The 19,598-nt window shown below is 45.2% G+C and overlaps 1 protein-coding gene across 1 annotated transcript in view; it reads left to right on the forward strand.

The window, feature by feature from the left end:
- Nucleotides 1-19,598, forward strand: part of ANTXR1 (ANTXR cell adhesion molecule 1) — a 215,069-nt gene that overhangs the window by 164,921 nt on the left and 30,550 nt on the right. The window contains exon 17 of the mRNA XM_047069742.1: nt 3,350-3,430. Coding sequence (XP_046925698.1) covers nt 3,350-3,430 — 81 coding nt within the window. The remainder of the gene's footprint in view (nt 1-3,349; nt 3,431-19,598) is intronic.

A 19,598-nucleotide genomic window follows, 5' to 3' on the forward strand; every position in this document is an offset into this window, starting at 1 on the left:
CGGTTGAGCCTCCGACTTCGGCTTAGGTGATGGTCTCATAGTTTGTGGGTTCGAGCCCCGCATCAGGCTCTGTGCTGCCGCTTGCTCAGAGCCTGGACCCTGTTTTAGATTCTGTGTCTCCTTCTCTCTCTGCCCCTCCCCCGCTCACATTTCGTCTCACTCTGTTTCTCAAAAATAAATAAATGTAAAAAAAAAAATTAAAAAAGAAAAATGAGACCCAACGGTGGCCAAGGCACTTGGCAGTTGGGATCCATTGGTGGCCTTAGCAAGTGCAGCTTGGTGAAGCACTGTGGCCAAACGCTGCAAGAGAGGCCAGCCCACAGCATGCTGGAGGGGAGTGAGAAGTGTGGCCTGAAGGAAGTGGGCAGGGGTTGGCCGAGCACAGAATGGAGGATGGATGGATACACGCTTGTCAAGTTCACATTATTGATTTCTTACACTCTATATTGCATTCTTTTCCATCTTTCTTCAGAGCCTCCCAAGTGATCATTTTCATGACTTTTCCATGATCATAGGTAACATTTAACGAATACTTTCTTTGAGCTAAGTATCTAACTTCAATATCTAATTGGGTAGTTACCTGATAGGGTAGATAGTACCATTGTGTCCATTTTAAAGATGAGAAAAGTGAGGCTTAGGGAGATGAAACAGCTCATCCACAGCTGCAGAACGGGGAGGGCCAGACCCCAAATACCAACTCAGGCAGTGTGAATTGTCACTTTTGGCTTAAACGTCACACAATGACCTGTTGCCACAAGAAAACCTAACTTACTACCGATTCTCATGGTGTTATGCATCCAGGTGGTCTCTGCTCTTTTGCTCTGCCCATAGCTTCAGATTTAAGTTTCTGCAAATACTCTTCCCATCCCCATCTTACTGCTCCTCATTTGTCAAGCAGTTGAGTGATTAGCACACAGAACGCTGTGGGTGGGCTGATTTACAAGGATGAATACTGGGAGTCCCCCCAAAATAGGGAAAGAAAAAGAGGCATTCATCCAGGAAATCCACCTGGTTCCATCCTGAAATATAAATGCTTACCCCAAGGAACCTTCAAGGAAAACACTTAACTGATGATTGAAATGGTTTAATGCAGAAAACCATGCTGAACCCAGCAGCAGTCCCCTCCAGCTTTCTAAAGTCATTTCAAAATATTTTTAGAGGCTTTTGTAAATACTTTGCCAAAAGAGATGAAAAACATAACACTTAGCAAGACAAAGTTTAACCCACAGAACTTGAGCAACAGTTGATAGAAGTTCAAGAGCACATTTTATTTGAATCTAACCCACCAGAAGAGAATGCCAGAACATGAAGTCTTCGAGATGACATTCTTAAATTGATGCTTCCTCTACAAAAGCTTTGTATCAAGGAACTTGAAGTCTTTGGACTTCCCCAGCCTCTCAGCACCATCCTTCAGAGTCCTCTTCCAGATCAGTATCTTCAAACATGCCTCACTGAGACCCAGTAGGAAATACAGTCTGGCTCAGTACATAAGTATGTGTGCGTTGAATGTGCGCTAAAACACTCACCAATATACACACACCCATGCACATTTAACTGATACAAATTTGTCACAAAATAACAGTTATCTTCGTCGTGTGCAAGTGACTCAAATATTCTCTTTCCTATTCTATTTTATTTCTTAAGAATTCTGGTCCTAATACCCAAAACTGTCTCATGAGGGATTGAAGAGTTGCAACCTACCATTTAGAAACCCTATTCTAAAGGATCTAAGTCCAAGTACTCGAGCCAGAAGATCTGCACAAGGAATATAATAGAAAGTATATGAGCTCTGGAATTACACGGCCATAGGGTCCAATCACACCTCCCAATTTACCAGCTCTGTGCTTTAGGCAAGTTAGTTGTTAGTCTGACCTTCCATTTCCTCTCCATAATCCTTTGGGAGTTTGGGAGAGGACGCATGTGGAAGCACCTAGCCCAGCACTTATTTAGTAGCACTGAATGCATGCATTCATCCAACCAAAATTTACTGAGCACTAGGGCTGGGGGTCCAGCAACTAACAACCCAGTGACACCTCTGCTTGCATGGAATTGACATTCCAGGTGGCAGAGACAGACAATAGGCAAATAAACATAGAGTACGTCAGGGATTAATAAAGCCTGTATTTGTTTCCTATTGCTGCTGTAACAAACTACCACTAACTCAGTGACTTCAAACAACACAATTTTGTTATTTTACAGTTCGGGAGGTCAGAAGCTCAAAATAGGTCTCACTGGGCTCAAATCAAGGCGAGGCCAGGGTTGCGTCTCTTTTGGAGGCTTTAGGAGAGAATCTGAATCTTTGTCTTTTCCAGAGACTAGAAGCTGCCCACACTCACTGGTTTATGGCCCCCTCCCTTCCCCAAAGCCAACAACCGTGGGTTGAATCTCGCTCACGTGGAATCCCTCTGACTCTGTGTCTGTCGGCACAACTTCTCTGACTCTGACCCCCCCCCCCGCCTCCCTCTATCAAGGACCCACATGCTTAGGGTCCACCTGCATAACCCAGGATAATCTTCCCATCTCAAGATCCTGTACTTAATCACATCTGCAAAGTCTTTTGCTATGGCAGGTAACATATTAAGGGTTAATACTAAGAGCAAAATTCAATAAATGTCATTGTTGCATTTTAGTATTTGAGACAGGGGAAATGGGCCTCCATTCAGCACGTCTAGGGGACAAGAATGGCCAGAGGCATTAGGCTCCCTTCATCATATGTTGTGAAAACTTCACTCACAGACTCACCCTTCTCACATTCAGCCAATTACCTACAACTCCAAAGGGGTTGTGATTTTGGGTATTCTGAGATTTTTGGTAATCTGTCCCTTGAGCCTGGGATTCCTGAGCAAGTCATAGGTGCTGAGTGAGCCCAGGGATCTGCATCCCAGGGGCCTTCAATTGGTCTGGCCCCATCAATAGTTCTGTTTAGTAGTTTTCCTGAATTTGTCATCATTGTTTCATTCGTGAACTCTGGGCATTAAGTGGGAAGAAAAAACTTCAGTGGAAGTTGAAAAGATTGACTTTGGCGTGAGGATATGCCCAGAAACGCAATGAGAGCAAAAGCTGAGAGCCTGAATGCACTTCTCTGCGTTAGCAAATTTGGGACAGCACCGAAGTCTCATGCATGTATCCTGCATGCACATCAGGGTCTTGTTACATGTCTCTCCTGCAGCCCCCATTTTGAACTTAGGGCCTGGAGAGTCACTTATCCCGTTACGACCACATTGCCAGCGGTACGTTGTTCCCATGACTGAAGAAGCATGGAAAGTTCTACATGTCTATGTTGGCCACTGCTCTGGTTTCATTTGTAATCTTGATGCATTTGGTGTTTTGTTTTGTTTTGTGTTTTCAGGGAAAACTGGATGCCTTGTGGGTCCTACTAAGGAAAGGATATGATCGTGTGTCTGTGATGCGTCCACAGCCAGGAGACACGGTAGGATTCATTAATGGTGTCATACATACTTTGTTTTTCTCTCTCACTCTGAATTTGGTGAGCTAGAATAACTCCAGATATATCAATCTAGCTGTTATTTCCTGTTGTGACAAATCAGATACTAATTTTCAAAATTCTGGGTCCTTTACAAGACCTTACGTGTTGACTTGCTTTTCTGGAAAGGATCTTGACAGAAATAGGTTGAGTTAAACTTCCTAGGACTTGAGCTTCTTATGTTATAGGTACAGCGAGTGAAAGAGGCAGGAGTGGCCCTTCCCTAGGCTGTGCCAGCAGAGAGGCCTGCTGCTCCCCAGCAGCGGTGGCCAGTGGTGACCAACAAGATGCACAAGATGCCAGAGCCACAAGGTGGGGCAAGGGAATGGAGGCCACAGAAAACATCCACCCTCTTCCGGCAGGTGTCAGACCCAACTGGTCTAAGACCTCAGGAGGTCCTTTTACCCTGGTAAGGATTTGCCCCAAAACTGTCAGGGCCAAGCTTAGAGTGTCTCCAACTACAAGGAGGCAGAAAAGGAGGAGTCAGCAGAGACCGCTAGGAACCATCTAGTCCATCTCCATTTTGTGAATGAGAAAATGAAGGACAGGAGAAGCTGAATAACTTGTTCTGTTCCCAGAGTAACAGTGCTGGAAACAAATCCTGTTCTGCTGAAATCACACTGTTGCTCTGTCTTCTCCCTAAATTTTACAAAACAAACTTGGGATGAAATCCTCCCTCAACTACCAGCAAACCACATCTTCCATCCACTTCTCTGGATGTCAGGCACATAGCCCAAAAGCAAAATAAAGGTGTCCGATTTGAAATTCCTTTCAAATCAGGTAGAGAACTTCCTTCTTGGTGGGAAAATTCCAGGCAAGTTACTTAACCTCTCTGAGCTCCATCTTTATAAGGTAAATGATGCTGTGGCTGTTTGGAGAAGGTACTTATAACGAATCTGGCCCAATGCTGAACACCTAGGAATGCTCAATCAATGGTGATTATGATGATTATTTACGTCACGCTTTTCTACTGCCTGTGAAGGGCTGATACAAAAACTCAAAGCATATTGCAACTGACGTGTATCAGGTAAGCCCACAGCTTTCCTTACCCTGCCCACTGTTCAACGAGGCACAGCTCGTAAAACTCAAGAGCACAGCCTGCTAGGCAGGCCCCTCTTCCTTTGCACTGATGACAACGAGTGGTTTGTGGCTGAGGGGATTTGCTCTAAAGTTTCATAGCTTGTGCAATTAGCTTTCCTGCCCCCAGGTTGTGGCAAAAAGAAACCAGGTCATATAAATGCAGGGCTGACTTGGCCCTCATGGCATACGGAATTTGTATTTTGTGTGTCAAAGTCAACAAGAACACACTGCAATGGCAAATGTTAAAGTACAAACTCTCCAGTTAACAAAAATGAGCCCAGGCCATAAACTTTGTACTCGGGGTGGTACTTGGCCTTATAAGTTATACATCTGGTTTCTGTGGGAAATTAAGGAATTGTTTTAGCATGCACGAGACTCATCTAACAGAGCAAGAAAAAAACAATAAGATACCCTAAACTCAGGTTCAGCCATACTATTTTACCGTGGCAGACTATGCTGGTCAAGCGTACAAGAACATTTTTTTCAGAGCACCTGAAAAACATCTCCACTAAAATTTGTTAACGTTCCATTCTCCACTGACCAGATTGGCAGAAACAAATTCATAAGCTGAGTCAACCTGAGAAGGAGTAGGGGATGTTATCATGGATAAGATACAGAACCAACACTGTTTGGCATGAAAAGGCTAAATGGATAAATCCAACAATGGAATGCAAACCGATGGAATGTCCTCCAGTGAATCACGCCTAAACTGAATCTCTTGCTTACTAATTTTGACCAAACGTTTGTATTAACACTTGAAGATGTTCTGTACACTTTTGAGAAACACAATACCACCTTGAATTTTCATTCTCCGATCACACAAAATAATAGACTTGAAGTACAGAAGGTCTATGAATTAGGATACCTTTAACCATATGCTCAGCGTTGTCACAGGTTATGATTGTCCAGCCTACTTTTAAATGGGCTTGCTTTATAGAAATCCTGATAAAATGTTAAGACACGTGGGAGGAACAGATGCAGAGAACTGTGTCTTTGTAGGTCACGACACAACGATGGCCACAGACATCTTGATGTACATGGAGTTATACAACAAAGGTCACAGATTAGGAAGGAATGGGCATTCAAAGCTGCCTTGTGGCAACTCAGGAAAGAGTTCCAGGTGAGGGAGGACTATGTCATAGCTGTGTCTACATGTGTATTCTTTTTGTCCTGCATAACTGTAGGAGACTCCCTACAGATCTCCATTACTTGCATGGCAATGACTCTGTAAGAATTCCTCAGCACTGATTTATGGGGCTGACCACATTTTCCATAAACTCAAAATGACTACATCTAGGCATGTGCTCGTGAACAAGAGTCACAGGTTCTGAATTTTTCCTTTAAAACAAAAACAAAAACAAAAATCACCTAATTACATTCTCAGTTACATTCTGAATGGTTTCAAACACATGTTGACCTCACAGAAACCTGGCAATGCTTCCTTCTCTGTTCCTGTGTGCCCCATCCTCCCCAGTTAACCCACCCCAGCCCTACAGATGCAGACAGGGGCCCACCAACAGAGCCTTTGAGGCTGCCTGCCGAAAGGGCTGAGTGCCTCCAGCCTCTACCACAGAGTTGAGGGCTGGGGGTGCCTAAGCCCAGAGCCACACCCTTCCCTGGGACTGGTGCCCACCTCCTCAGAGCTGTCCAAGCCCCAAGTCAGGGAAAACACAAATGGGGCCACAGCAGGAGACATGAGCCTTCAGTCTGCCATCACCCTGTCTTCCTTCTTTCCGGGGTGGGCTCACAGTCCTATTGTTCCTTGGTACCCACCAGGAAATCCCTGAGCCAACATCCAACATCAAGTGCCAGAAGAAACCACTTAAATAGCAGGCCAGCAACACATCTGATCCTACAATGTAAAGAGTTCGCTAAGCATTTGCTGAAACCATCCCTCTGCTTCCACTATATAGCTATGCCATGCTCTTTCTAAAACACATATGTGAACATGACATTCCAAGGCTTCAGACTTGCAAAGACCAGGAAAAAGCCCCCCGAAATTGCTTGATTTAGAAAGGCTCTCCTAATTTTAAACAGAGATGTAAGGGAGCTTCAGAAATCAGGGTTCGTGGAATCTAGTGGTTTTCAACCTGGTTGCACATTGTGATAACCTGAAGAGCATTCAAACGCCGATACTGGGATCCCACCTCAAAGGTTCTATTTCACTTGTCAGGGATGAGGTCTGGACATTTGGGATTTTAGAAGCTCCCCAGGTGGTTCTAATGGCAACTGGGATGGAGAATCAGTGATCTGGTCCAATTCCCTATTTTTCATCCAAGACTGCATCTTCTCTTTCCTTCTCCACCAATTTGAAGGCAACTGTCCACACTGCTCCAGAGACAGGCATAAGGGAAATGGATGATTACCATCTTCATGGGCTTCCACCAGTCCCTTTCCTTCTAGGAAGATGATTAACACGGATTCAGGCTACTATCTTATTGTTACTGCTTAGGGGGAAAGGATGGAGAAAAGGAAATATAACTCTGCCTCACATGTTTGGGGTTTTTTTCCTGGATGGAATTCAATCAATATATGGACCAGTCTAAACCCTCTCCAGTTGTTTTTACCTCAGTTTGAGCCATCCCACTTCACGTGCTCTGGGAGGGACCCACTGGAGTTGGATGTCTTCTTTGTTTTCAGCTCCTCGGTTTCTCCCAGATCTGACATCAGGAGGCCGGTACATTCCATGACTATCAGCAAGAACAAAAAACTCAGGCACATTCTGAGCTTGTTTTGCAAGGCTGGGCCTCCTTGCAATCAGAAGAGACCCAGGAAAAGTACACACATAAATGTACATAAACAACGTTTGAAACTTATTTGAAGCTCAGCCCCAGAGGTTGTGAAATCCTCTCCTGGAGCTCCAGCCTCAGGCTGCTGTCTGTGCAGCTGCTTCCAGTAAGGGAGCTAGGCCAGTCACATGGGCACCATGTCTCCCTGCTGTCGCTGAGGCCGGAGTGAGCTGGGCAGGTTATCTCCGAGGGCAGAGAGCGTGCTCAGCCCAGTCCTTCGAAAGCAGATGAGCCTCCCGTAACATAAGCAAGTCAGAGAAAAGTGTCTGCATTCCGTTTCTCTCTGTCTCTTTTCTCCATTTTTCACATTCCCTGTGTTGCCTCTTTCTTCTTCCCTCTTTAACTTGGCTGCCTTCCCTCAAACATTCTTTGATCAAACAGCTATTATGTTCCCACTAGGAACCCATCATAGGGCCGGTACTAGGGATACCAATTAGAACGGGACTGAATTCTGGCTTCCTGGAGTTGAATGTAGGACTTGGAAGAGAAGAAAGGGTCAAGCATTGTCTCAACTGCAGATGCTTATAGAAGCACAAACCCATTCAGAGCAACTTGGGGAAGGATGTCGATCTCTGTTTACAGAGCAGAAACTGGGGCTTAGGGTACGTTATTAACTTTCTGGAGGGCACACTGCTAGTAAGGGGCAGATGAGGGGCTTGAATTCGGGACTGTCAGAGACTAGGGATTCCTGAAGTCCTTTATGCGTTCGACAGATCCTTGTTGAGCACTTTCTATGCGACTAGCACTGTGGTTGTGCTGGCTGCTCACTTGCAGTGTCCTCGCTCTTGAAGGTCAGGGACAACAGTCAAGTCTCCAAACATCGCCCATGTGAAAGGCTGTGTGATGGAGATGAGCATGTGAGCTATGAAGGATACACCTCACGTGGGTGTGAGGGATACACCTAGGAAGGGCATTTCACCAGACTGGAATCAAAACCGATTTCTAGAAGTGACATTTAAGCTGAGAGTGGGAGAGTTAAAAAGGGACAGTTATCCTAGTGAGAAGGAAGCTTAAACAAGGACCCTAAGGGGTCCTTCTGGGAGACACTAAGAGCGGGGTATGTTGGAAGACAGAGTGTGAGGCAGTGACAGCAGGCCACGTGGGGTGCTGGTCGTGGGGTCGTCCCACTCTGAGGACAGTGGAGAATTACACAAGTGTTTTAAGCAGTGAAGTGATCAGATTTGTGTTTTAGAAAAGTCCCACTGGCTGCAGCATGGAGATGGTGGCAGTGAGGGATGGTGAACAGAAACCGTGGCGAACAACGAGGAGAGTCTGGATTCCATCCAGAATGACTGGATTTGGTAACCGGCTGGCTGTGGAGGATGAGAGAGGAGGAAGTGTCAAGAAGGACCCCCAGAGTGTGTCTGAGCCAACAGTGATGCCACCAGGATGAGGGCGGGAAGACAAGAGCTTTGGGGCTGAAGACGAAGAATTAGCCTCATAACTTAGCAAGTTTGAGGCACTGTGGGAGCATCTCCAGGCAGAGATGGCCAGGCATGGGGCCAGGAGGCACTCATTCTCAGGGCCGGCACCTGCTGAGACCCGGGAAGGAGCACCTCCTTCGGGTCTGTGCCCTAGACGCCCCACCACCCTCACGCTAGTCCCCGCCTGTGTTGGAGGCAGTTCTGCTCAGTAAGAGTTCGGAGCTGGAGGCAAAAATTTGGGAGTCGTCAGCATGGCAGTTGTGACCAGTGTGAGTAGATGGGGAACTAGGGAGTGTGCGTAGACAGAGAAGAGAAATCGGTTAAGCAGTGAACCCCAGGGCCATGTCCTTTAAGTCAGCGTGGGGAAAGAAAAAGGGAACAAGAAGAAAACTAAGAGACCAGCCAGAGAATGAAAAGGTGCAACAGGAGAGTCTGGGGTCATGGAAACGGAGAGAAGAAGATACATCACTGAGGAGGTCAGTGTCAAGTGCTATAAAATTTACACACAAGCTGGCACCGGTTCTTTAATTACACAAGGTTATGGTGACCTTGGTGACCTAGGTGACTTAGGTTCGGTGGAATGAAAGGGGCAGGAAGGAAGCTTTGTGGAAAATGGGAGGGGAGAGCCAAAGCAGTAGCGGGGATAGCGCTGGAGTTGAAATGTGTTCTTCGTTTTATTAAGACGGGGCACTAGAGCTTGATTAAGTGCTCATGACAGGCCCAGAGATGAAGAGGTTGAGGAGAAGAGCTCACTGATGGGCTGGAGCCCTTAAAAGCAGGGTTTAGAGGACCTGGAGCCCAGGAAGGGCCACTCTTCCATGTGAATTAGGTAGCGGAGCCCAGGTGGGCTCTCAGGTGTGGGTGAGAGGGCAGGAAGCCTCAGCACCCATTTGATGACTTCTGTCTCTCCCACGATGATGCTAGTGGAGAGGGGTGAGTGAGGGCAGAGTTCCTGAGGTCAGATGAGGAGAACCAGCCATACCTTTGGAATCCCATCGCTCTTGTGGGTCAGCGCCTTCTTTAGTTCCAGGGTGGACGTCTCCACCGCATGCAAGAAACATGAGTAATTCCGGATGCAGTGTTACAAGCAATTCACTTCAAAACTCCACCCCCAAGCGAACCCCCTTTCTGGTCCCTTGAACATATTGCTGTAGGTTTTATTTCTCACACGCAGAATGGAAATAATGACCTAGTTTACCCACAACACTTAAAGAGCAGCGCTAACTGCTTCGGGGCTTTTTGTCTCGTTTTGGCACCGGAGGTCTCCCGCTGCTCTAAGAAGTTAAAACCGTAGGGGCGGCTGGGTGGCTCAGTCGGTTAAGAGGCCGACTTCGGCTCAGGTCATGATCTCGAGGTCTGTGAGTTCAAGCCCCGCGTCGGGCTCTGTGCTGACAGCTCAGAGCCTGGAGCCTGTTTCAGATTCTGTGTCTCCCTCTCTCTGACTTTCCCCCGTTCATGCTCTGTCTCTCTCTGTCTCAAAAATAAATAAACGTTAAAAAAATAAAAAATAGAAGTTAAAACCATAATACGTAACAACTACTAACAAACTAGTTTCATACTGGTTTATAATCAGCTACAGTATAAATTACTAAAGAATGGGATCCTTGTCGTATATAAATACTGTGACATAGCACCGTGTCCCACAGAAGAGGCATCAAGAACTATTCTTGATCAGGATCAGCTAAAAGCAGCGATTCTGGAATTACTCCATTGCTTTGCCACGTACCAGCTGGGTGACCTTTTCAGCTCACTCTGCTTTTTAAGATCACTTCCATTTTTCTGAGGAGTTGTTTGCAGGGCACACGGGTGCCTAGTAATGCAGGCTGTGCCCATGTCAGAGGGCCAGCCTGTGCACGGCTACACATACAAGCTCCCCGGTACGGGCACACATTCCACCTCAGACAGGAAGGCCTTTTCCTGATTCATTCAAAGGTACTGTGTGGGTTAGCGGTGGCCCCCACCATCTGAACACAGAAAGCAATTAATTTCCTCCCAAGCATTGCTTTAGATAAACATTGGAAGATATTGCTCAGTCCAGTGGTTTCTCCCAATATGATCATCCCTGGCAACATTTTTTTTCACTATTTCTTGTACTCACCAAAAAAGTGCTTGCTTAGTTAATAGAGTTTTTGCCCTATCTTATCTTTTTTCTTTCTTCAGTTGTGATCATACTGCAGATGAGTTAGTATTGCATTCTTTCATTTTATCCTATAGGCATAAGGGGGAAATAATTTTTTAAATCACTTTGTTTCCTAAGCAATTAAAATAATTTAAAACTTTTATGTGTGCTGATAAGACATCCCTTCCTGAATATTGGCAATTTTAAAGCAGATGCATGTCTGGGTCAGGAAATAAACATTCCCATTTGAGTCGCTTATTGGTGAAACCACAGATCCGATTGGCTTATGTGCGGGCACATCAAATTTCTAACACACACCCAAACAAGCTGGTGAAAATTGATAATGTGGGCATCCAGAATAAAAAGGCTGGTTGACATACTCTAAGAAGTTCACCTAGATCCTGCAGTTCTTTTTTTTTTTTTAAGATTTTATTTTTAAGGGGCACCTGGGTGGCTCAGTTGGGTAAGGCTCAGGTCATGATCTCACGGTTTGTGAGTTCGAGCCCTGCATCAGGCTCTGTGCTGACAGCTCAGAGCCTGGAGCCTGCTTCGGATTCTGTGTCTCCCTCTCTCTCTCTGCACCCCCCCCAAAAATAAATAAACATTAAACAAATCTTAAAAAAGAAAAAAAAGATTTTATTTTTAAATAATCTCTGACTGAGCCAACCAGGCACCCCAAACCTGCAATTCTTGTCTCATTTCCCTTTCACAGAGAAACCTTTTGCATCTAAAACTCCTACCTTTAGTTTTCCTCTGAATTTGCTTCATTGCGTCTCTAATAAACTCTATTCTGACAACACCGATTGTTGAAAATAAAATGGAGAGTGGCTCAGTCTGTTGAGCATCCAGCTCTTGGTTTCAGCTCAGGTCATGATCTCACTGTTTATGAGTTTGAGCCCCAATTGGGCTCTGTGCTGATGGTGCAGAGCCTGCTTAGAATTCGCTCTCTCTGCCTCTCCCCCACTCATGCTTGCTCACTCTCTCTCACTCTCTTTCTCTCTCTTAAGATAAATAAATAAAAACTTAAAAAAAAATGAACAGGACAAATCCAAAAGCTGGAAATATTTACTCAGTTGGCTAAGTATGATCATTATCAGCAAATGGCTGCTGAGGTGCCAGGAAGGGCTCTGTGGAAAACGCAGACAAGCATGAGATGTGGTTGTGACACCAAAGACTGGTTCAGGATATAGAACAGTTGGCGGTCAAGGTCACTCCCTGGGCAGACCAAGAGAGAGCTGAAGGAAAGGAGAGCAACAGAGAAAGGGCAATCACTGGCAGCCTAAGGGGACAGGAGGCCTCCCTGGGGACTGGAAGGACTTGCCCTGGTGTTGGAGGCAAGTTGGGACTTAGTCAAGCAGACAGGATATAGAAGGGCTGAGGTCACAGGTCTCCAGAACCAGGATGCAGCCCATAAGTGCACATGGCCGACAGTGAGGACACATCTCAGGCTGGAGTGGAGGGAGTACATGGTCCGCCTAAGGCTACAGGGTGCACATGAATGAGATTTCACCACCTTGAAGGTCAGACTAAAAAGTGTGGACCTAATTCTGTTACCATTGCGAGCTAATCTTCATCTGGGATAAATATTACAGTGCCAAAGTATATTGTATTTTAAGACATTTTATCTAATACAAGTTTAACTAGGTATTAATAGCGTTTGTAACTTATATATAAAATTTGGCCACAGATGTCTTGTCTTATAGAACAGCCAGATGAAAATTGTTCTACAACTCAGGAACAGTGGGTCTAATAATGTTGGGAACCAGTTAATAGGCTATTGTGATGAGCCAAGCATGGATCATGAGGCTTGAATTTAAATGGTGACACAGGGAATGAAAAGACATAGATGGCATTGTCTGAAACCGGCTGCAACATTGCATGGAGAAAGAGATAAAAAAATTTTAGTATCGGGGGTCACCTGGGTGGCTCAGTCAGTTGAGCGTCTGACTTCGGCTCAGGTCCTGATCTCACAGTCTGTGAGTTTGAGCCCCACATCGGGCTCTGTGCTGACAGCTCAGAGCCTGGAGCCTGCTTCGGATTCTGTGTCTCCCTCTCTCTCTGCCCTTTCCCTGCTCGCATGCTCTCTCTCTCTCTCTCTCTCTCATAAATAAACGTTAAAAAAAAATTTTTTTTAACTTTTGTAAGAGTAGATCATTTAAGAAAAAGAAAAGAAAAGCAAATTATAGGAAATGTTCCTAGAGGGTGTGATTTATTTTGGCAGAGCACCTTCCCTGAATATTTGAATTCTCAGTAGTATTTATCCAGTTCTCACCCTTGGAAATCTTTCCTTCACTGTCTCATTGGAGAGGGACATGAGTACTTGGAATTCTTGGCTCACTCTCCTGAATTTAAAAGAGAAAAAGTTCAAGACACCCTATGTCCACAGCAAAAACCAAACTGCACCCAAAAGCTGCAGTTAGCTTTTTTCAGAAAAGTCAAACCCAAAGTTGATGCTGCAAAATACACCATCAAATATACATCTTGAGGGTTTTTTTTTTTTTGCACCAACTTCCTTCCCTACAGTAGGAGGTCTTTCCAAATAAATAGATGGGGAGGCAGCTGATGTGGTTGAAGACTCTCCCGCCTCCCTCTGCTCCCTCTACCTCTCTGTTCCAGTCCCCCACAACTTAACCTCCCTTTTCCCATGTGCGTGCGCACACACACAGACACACACACACCCATCATCATCATCATCATCATCATCATCATCATCATATTATAGCTCCTCTTAGGACTTTCATGTTTGAATTGCCTCATCTCCCAAACAGCCGCAGCAACAGAAGCTCATGTCTTGGTTTCAAGTTGCAAATAGCAAACAGAGGAGAAGTAAATACTAGAAGCTGAACAAGACAGGGCTGGGTGATAAAGACATCCCTGTTCAAATTATCTGACCTCACTGTTTCCTTCCAAACAGAATCAGGATTGAGTAGGGCTTGGTTCTAGAGTCAGAATTGCACCCAAGTACGTAACATTTCAGGAAGTTTGCTACTTTCCTCAAACACGATGTTTATGTCTAGCCACTCGGCTGCCACGAGCCTGTCCCTCCAGCTGAGGGCATTGGGAAAGATCATCTCTAGGGACAGCCTGCAACTCTGCAATAGGCTTCGGTTGAGAATCATCCTAACTCCAGCTGATGAGGAGTTCTGTTCTGGCTAGAAGTGTGGGTTGAATCATAGATGACAAAAGCTGACCCAAGAGATAGCCTTCCAGAATTCACAGTGTGGAGAGGAGCCAGCCTCCTGTGGAACATCCAGCACTCCCAAGTACATTTGCTTAGTTTCTCCCTACCACCACTTTACCTTATCTCCTTTTTGCATATTGGGAAGATGAGGCTTGGATAATAAGGTCCTTGCTCTGTTCAGGGTCACAAAGGGAATTAGTGGAAGTGGCAAGACTAGACCCCACCAGCCCTATGCTGCCTGGCTGTCCTGTGTCCTCACCCCAGGCCAGGAGAGGAGGGTAGGGATCGTGAGTGGTCTTGATCTCTTGAAGAGCAGGTAGGACAAGATCCAATTTTGGAAAGCAGGGTGAATCCATGCCAGCTAACCAACTACCTCCTTTTCTGTCCTCCTCCCTCTCCCACCTCCCAACACCTTTACATCTGCATCCTGCCTAAGATGACATAACCACTGGTGTTCCTTCCACACTGGTCTGCTTTCCTGCACAGTGTGCTGTGCTCGCAAATTACCTCATGTTCTTTGCACTTCCTGATTCCACCTCTCCCTGTCTCCCCTTAACCACCAACACCATGACTAGGACAGAGTGCACCCACTCGTTCAACAATTAGACCTTGAACTCCTACTACATAGCAAGCACCAAGCTCCACAGCAGGGATTTCGCATGAATGAGGTGGAGTCCCGACTACTACAGGGTAGTCAGGAAAGGACTAAGTTATACTCAGTGTGATAAGTGGTGTGGAAGGGGAGAGTTGGGGATTCCATGGGAGCATAGAGCAAGGAGAGGTAACCCAGACTAGGGGATCAGGGAAGACTTACAAAAGCAGAGATCATTTGACTGTGACCTGAAGAATGAGCTTTCCCAGTGAAGAAAGGAAAAGGACTTTCTGGTTGGGAGGAATAGCATGTGTGAAGCCCCAGGTAGGAAAGGAACAGAAAGAGGAGGCCCAGGCTGACCTTGGAGAGAGGAAGGGGAAAGCAGTTCCACCCACCTCCTGGCTCTGGCTTCTCCACCCTTTTGTCTCCTCACATGTTTCGGGTGCTCAGCACTCAGCTGCAGCCCCACTTCCTCAAAGACTCTCCCCTCATCCCCATCTGGCCCCTCCTTTCTCGGCATTCACAGCTACTGCTGCAAAGTTCAGCGCCATTTTAGTTTAAAGTCAATACTGACTTTCTTTCCTGGACACGCTGTGATTGGAGGAAAGAGACCAGGGCTTGTTTTCCCCACTTTCTCTCATGGCAGTGAGGATGTCTCACTTTGCCTTCTTGTCCCAGGGATTGTGACTCTCTGCAACCCCCAGGTGGTCACAGCTGATTGTCAACTTTTATGATGTTCCCTTTGTTGGCAACCGCATTTGTATTTTCATAGTGGGCAAAGATGTTTGGCAATAAGCCAAATCCTCTGCCTTTTAAAGAAAAAGAAGGTTCACACTGTCTTCTAGGGTTAAGCTTTCTAGGGGGCATCTTCCAGTAAAACGAAGCTTAATAAGGGTTATTAAAACATTAAGCTTTCATTACAATTGCTAGTCATATTTTTGTCACTGCCATTTGTTAATAACGTTGACTTCTTAAAAAGTTTAGTAGAAAAACAACTCTCTGACTTTACTAGTCTCACTTTACAGATTCATTCTTATGATATTTGCTTAATGTTTCAGTGTTTTTCCATTTTTTCTTTTTGGCTAATACCACTGAAAGCAGTCATGTTCAGAGTCCATGATGTTGGCAGAGTTAGCTCCGGGGATGCTTACTCCTCTAGCGTTCGGCACCTCTGTGCCTTCTTGTGTTTCCTCCCAACATCTGGACTGGGATGCCTCATTGAAGAGCGTGGCCTTAGAGGCTGACACCTAGGCACTGGCATATCCACTTTTCAAGGACTCTGACTTGAATACAAGCCCTAAATGGGAGTGAATCTTGAGTAAGCTTTTCCATATTCTCTGCTGCTCCCTAAAGGTGATTTGTAATGGCAAACTCTTAAATGTCACAGAGTCTGGAAAATTGGACATCATAACAGACATCCATTCGCCTTAGTGGTACAACTAACAAAAGTGAGACCACTGGAAATTCCACTGTGGGATCATCCCTGTTGCTACACAAGATAGTGTACCCCTTCTCTTTCTAGCAAGGAAAGCAGTTCTGATTAAGAAAGGTGGAGTTTCTTAAACACGGAAGTAGACAGAAATAGACAGGAGACTGAGTGTCTTGCCCTTTGGTAGGGTTACCAGAATCTATCTAGCTTACCAGAATCTATGAAGCCATTGCCTCAATGCCCCCACCACGCCTATAGACTGAGGGGTGCTATGTGGTTCTCCAGAGATGGCCAAGGCACCTGCAGAACTGAGGCCACCTTCCGTGCTTGTAAACAGTAAGCATCCCTCTAAATGAGGACTAATTCCATGAGAACTCCCCAGAGGCCATGGTCCCCACTGCAGCCCATCAGCAGCACTACACTAGATCCTCTGTTGGTGGCCTAGTGTTGCAGGTGTGTTTGCTAATGGATCAAAGCAGAATCTCTTGACAAAACTGGGCCTTCCGGGTAATTAGCATCAAGCAAACAACCCACATGTCTTCCATCCACACCAGGCCACTCATAAGCAAGGTGAATAGAGGCTTCCGAAAAGGTTAACGTGCCCATGTGAAAATTCCAGTCTCGTCCAGCAGGGCAGCTGTGCTTTCAGCTTGCTGTAGACTCTAATGCTGGAATGAGTCTTCGGTCCCTCAGAGGATCATCCATGGCCAGGCTGTGATGCCTGTCCTTTATAAAACTCACCCAATCTGGGGCGCCTGGGTGGCTCAGTCAGTTAAGCGACCGACTTCGGCTCAGGTCACGATCTCGAGGTCTGTGAGTTCGAGCCCCGAGTCAGGCTCTGTGCTAACAGCTCAGAACCTGGAGCCTGCTTCTGATTCTGTGTCTCCCTCTCTCTGACCCTCCCTAGTTCATGCTCTGTCTCTCCCTATCTCAAAAATAAATAAACGTTAAAAAAAAAAAAACTCACCCAATCCATATCTAAACGGTCCAAGACAATTAATAAGAGACTTTTGTGTCAGAGGTGAACAATAATCTCTGGATAATTTTATTCTATAATAATTTTCTTGCTCTCTCCAGCCCATTCTGTTGATGACATGTTTAGTTCTAATCCATTTCCAAGTTGACTCTTTTTTAATAGCAACAATTTGATTAGTGAAATTCTCTAACTTTGTAAACCATGTAAACCATGGAACAAACTGTCCCTCCCTGAAGAAACACGGCTTCTCATAAATCTTCCCCAGAAACACCAGAGTTAGAGGAGAGAAACACAATTTGATTTTAAATGAGTAATCTTCCCAACTGTCACTTCCAGAAGATAGATAGATACATAGATGATAGACAGACAGATGCAATTTCAAATATAGTTTCACATGCCTTTAAAAGTCCCTGGAGATCAAGAGTACAAAATATCTTTTCAGTAATTTTTATATCGATCACATGTTGAAATGATAGCCTTCTAGACATATTGAGTTAAATAAGCTATATTATTAAAATTAACTTCACCTGTTTCTTTTCACTTTTCACAAATGTGGCTATGAGAACCCTGAAAATTACCCATGTGGTTCACACTGTTTTCTGGACTAGAGGACTGACCTGGAAAACACTTATAAAGGGGGGAGGGGGTGACATGATTTCATACAGGCCTTAAGTCCTCCAACCACTTGTATTTTGTGGACACAATGAAATTTTCAGAAATTATGGGCATCTGCCTGCCTTTCCTGGTTTTCTACTAGGTCAGCTGTGACTTTGCCTTTTTGGGCCAGTTCCTATCCCAAACTTCATTTTCTTAGCCAGAAGTCTTATATGCTCCAAACCAGCATGTTAGGGTTTTGTTTGATGCAAACTAGCATTTAAGGAGGTCTCTCTACTGCCTCTTTTCTCCACTATCATCACAGGGAAGAAAGGGCTTGCAACATTTAAAACTCTCTTCTAAGTATGTGTATGTCTATGGGACTATCTTTTCTATCTTTGAAAAATTCCTAGAAAGCAAATATTATCCCCATCTTACCAAAAATGAAACTGACTCGACTTGAGCAATAATGTTAACTAGTACTTGCCAAGAGCCTTATAATTTGCAATTATTCTTTAATATATTTTCTCTGATAACCTTTTGATGTAGGTGTTCTCATTCCCATTTTACAGATGAGGAAATTCTCCTTACAGAGGACTCAAGAGCTTAGGCTTTACAACTAGCATTTATTCATTCCACATGGATTTATTTGTCATTCTAAGCCCTGGTGAACCAGGGGAGCTATGGTCCTTTCACGGCATCTGTACTCTGAGATTCCCAGCACCCCAGTCTTCTATTAAGAACTAAATTACAGTTGTCTCCCCACCTTAACCCCAGGGGATATGTCCCAAGACCCCCAATAGATGCCTTAAAACCATGAAACGTACTCTCTATTGCTTTTTCCCATACTTACATACCTATGATAAAGTTTCATTTATAAATTAAGCACAGTGAAAGATAAATAACAATAAAATAAAACAATTATAATCTATATTGTAATAAAGTTATGTGACTGGTCTCTTTCTCTCTCTCAAAATACTCTATCATACTGTACTTACCCTTCTTATGATGACATAAGAGGATAAAATGCCTACGTGATGAGCTGAAGGGAAGTGAATGACACAGGCACTGTGACATAGTGTTAAGCTACTACCAACCTTCTGACAATAATACATCAGAAGATCTGCTCTTGGAGCAGTGATTGGTGGAGGGGGAGCAGGGGGGAGGGGACCAAAACTGTGGAAAGTGAAATCACAGAAAAGGGGGCACTACTGGAGGATGGCAGGAGAGAAGGAGAATGGGTATCTTGCCTGCATGATCAGAAAAGCCATGTCTTTGGAGAGTTTGACGTTGAAGGTGAGATCTGAATGACCAGAAGGAACTGGCCACGTCAAGATCACAGGACAAACAACTAGTGCAAAACCTGCAAGGTTAGAGAGAGCGTGGCACGTTGGAGAAAATCAGAGGGTAGTACTAGTCAAGTGTAGTGGGAGACGAATGGGCAGGAAGGCCAAAGAGGAAGGCAGGGGCCATGGCAGGCAGGGCTTGTAAACCCAGGAAAGACATTTGGATTTTACTCTGGGTGTATCATGAAGGCTTCATGGTGTGGAGGATTGGCAGAGGAGGGTCATGATCTAATTCATATTCTACAAAGACTGCCCTTGATGCTGTGGGAAGAATCAGTTGTAGGGAGACCAGAATGGAAGCCAGGAGAGGAGGTCTTACAACTGTCCTGGGTGAGAGGCAGTGATGGTGCCCTAGCAGAGATGGAGTGGAAGTGACCAGGAGTGGATGGATTCTGGAAGTTTTGTGGAGATACAGCTGATAAGACTGGTTGATGGATACTTTATCTTTCTTTTGACCTGATGGTCCATCCGGTGCTCCTGCACTGCCCAACCTCCTGTGGCTCTCTTCCTGACAGGCTCTGCTCTGGGAAATCTAATCCCGTTCCCCCAGTAGTGGCCTCGCAATAATGCCTGAAAGCAGAATG

This window comes from Lynx rufus, unplaced genomic scaffold, assembly GCF_022079265.1.
Source record: "Lynx rufus isolate CCGP_SWC_20201006 ecotype Redwood Valley unplaced genomic scaffold, mLynRuf1.p SCAF_8, whole genome shotgun sequence".
In the NCBI taxonomy this organism is placed as follows: domain Eukaryota; kingdom Metazoa; phylum Chordata; class Mammalia; order Carnivora; family Felidae; genus Lynx; species Lynx rufus.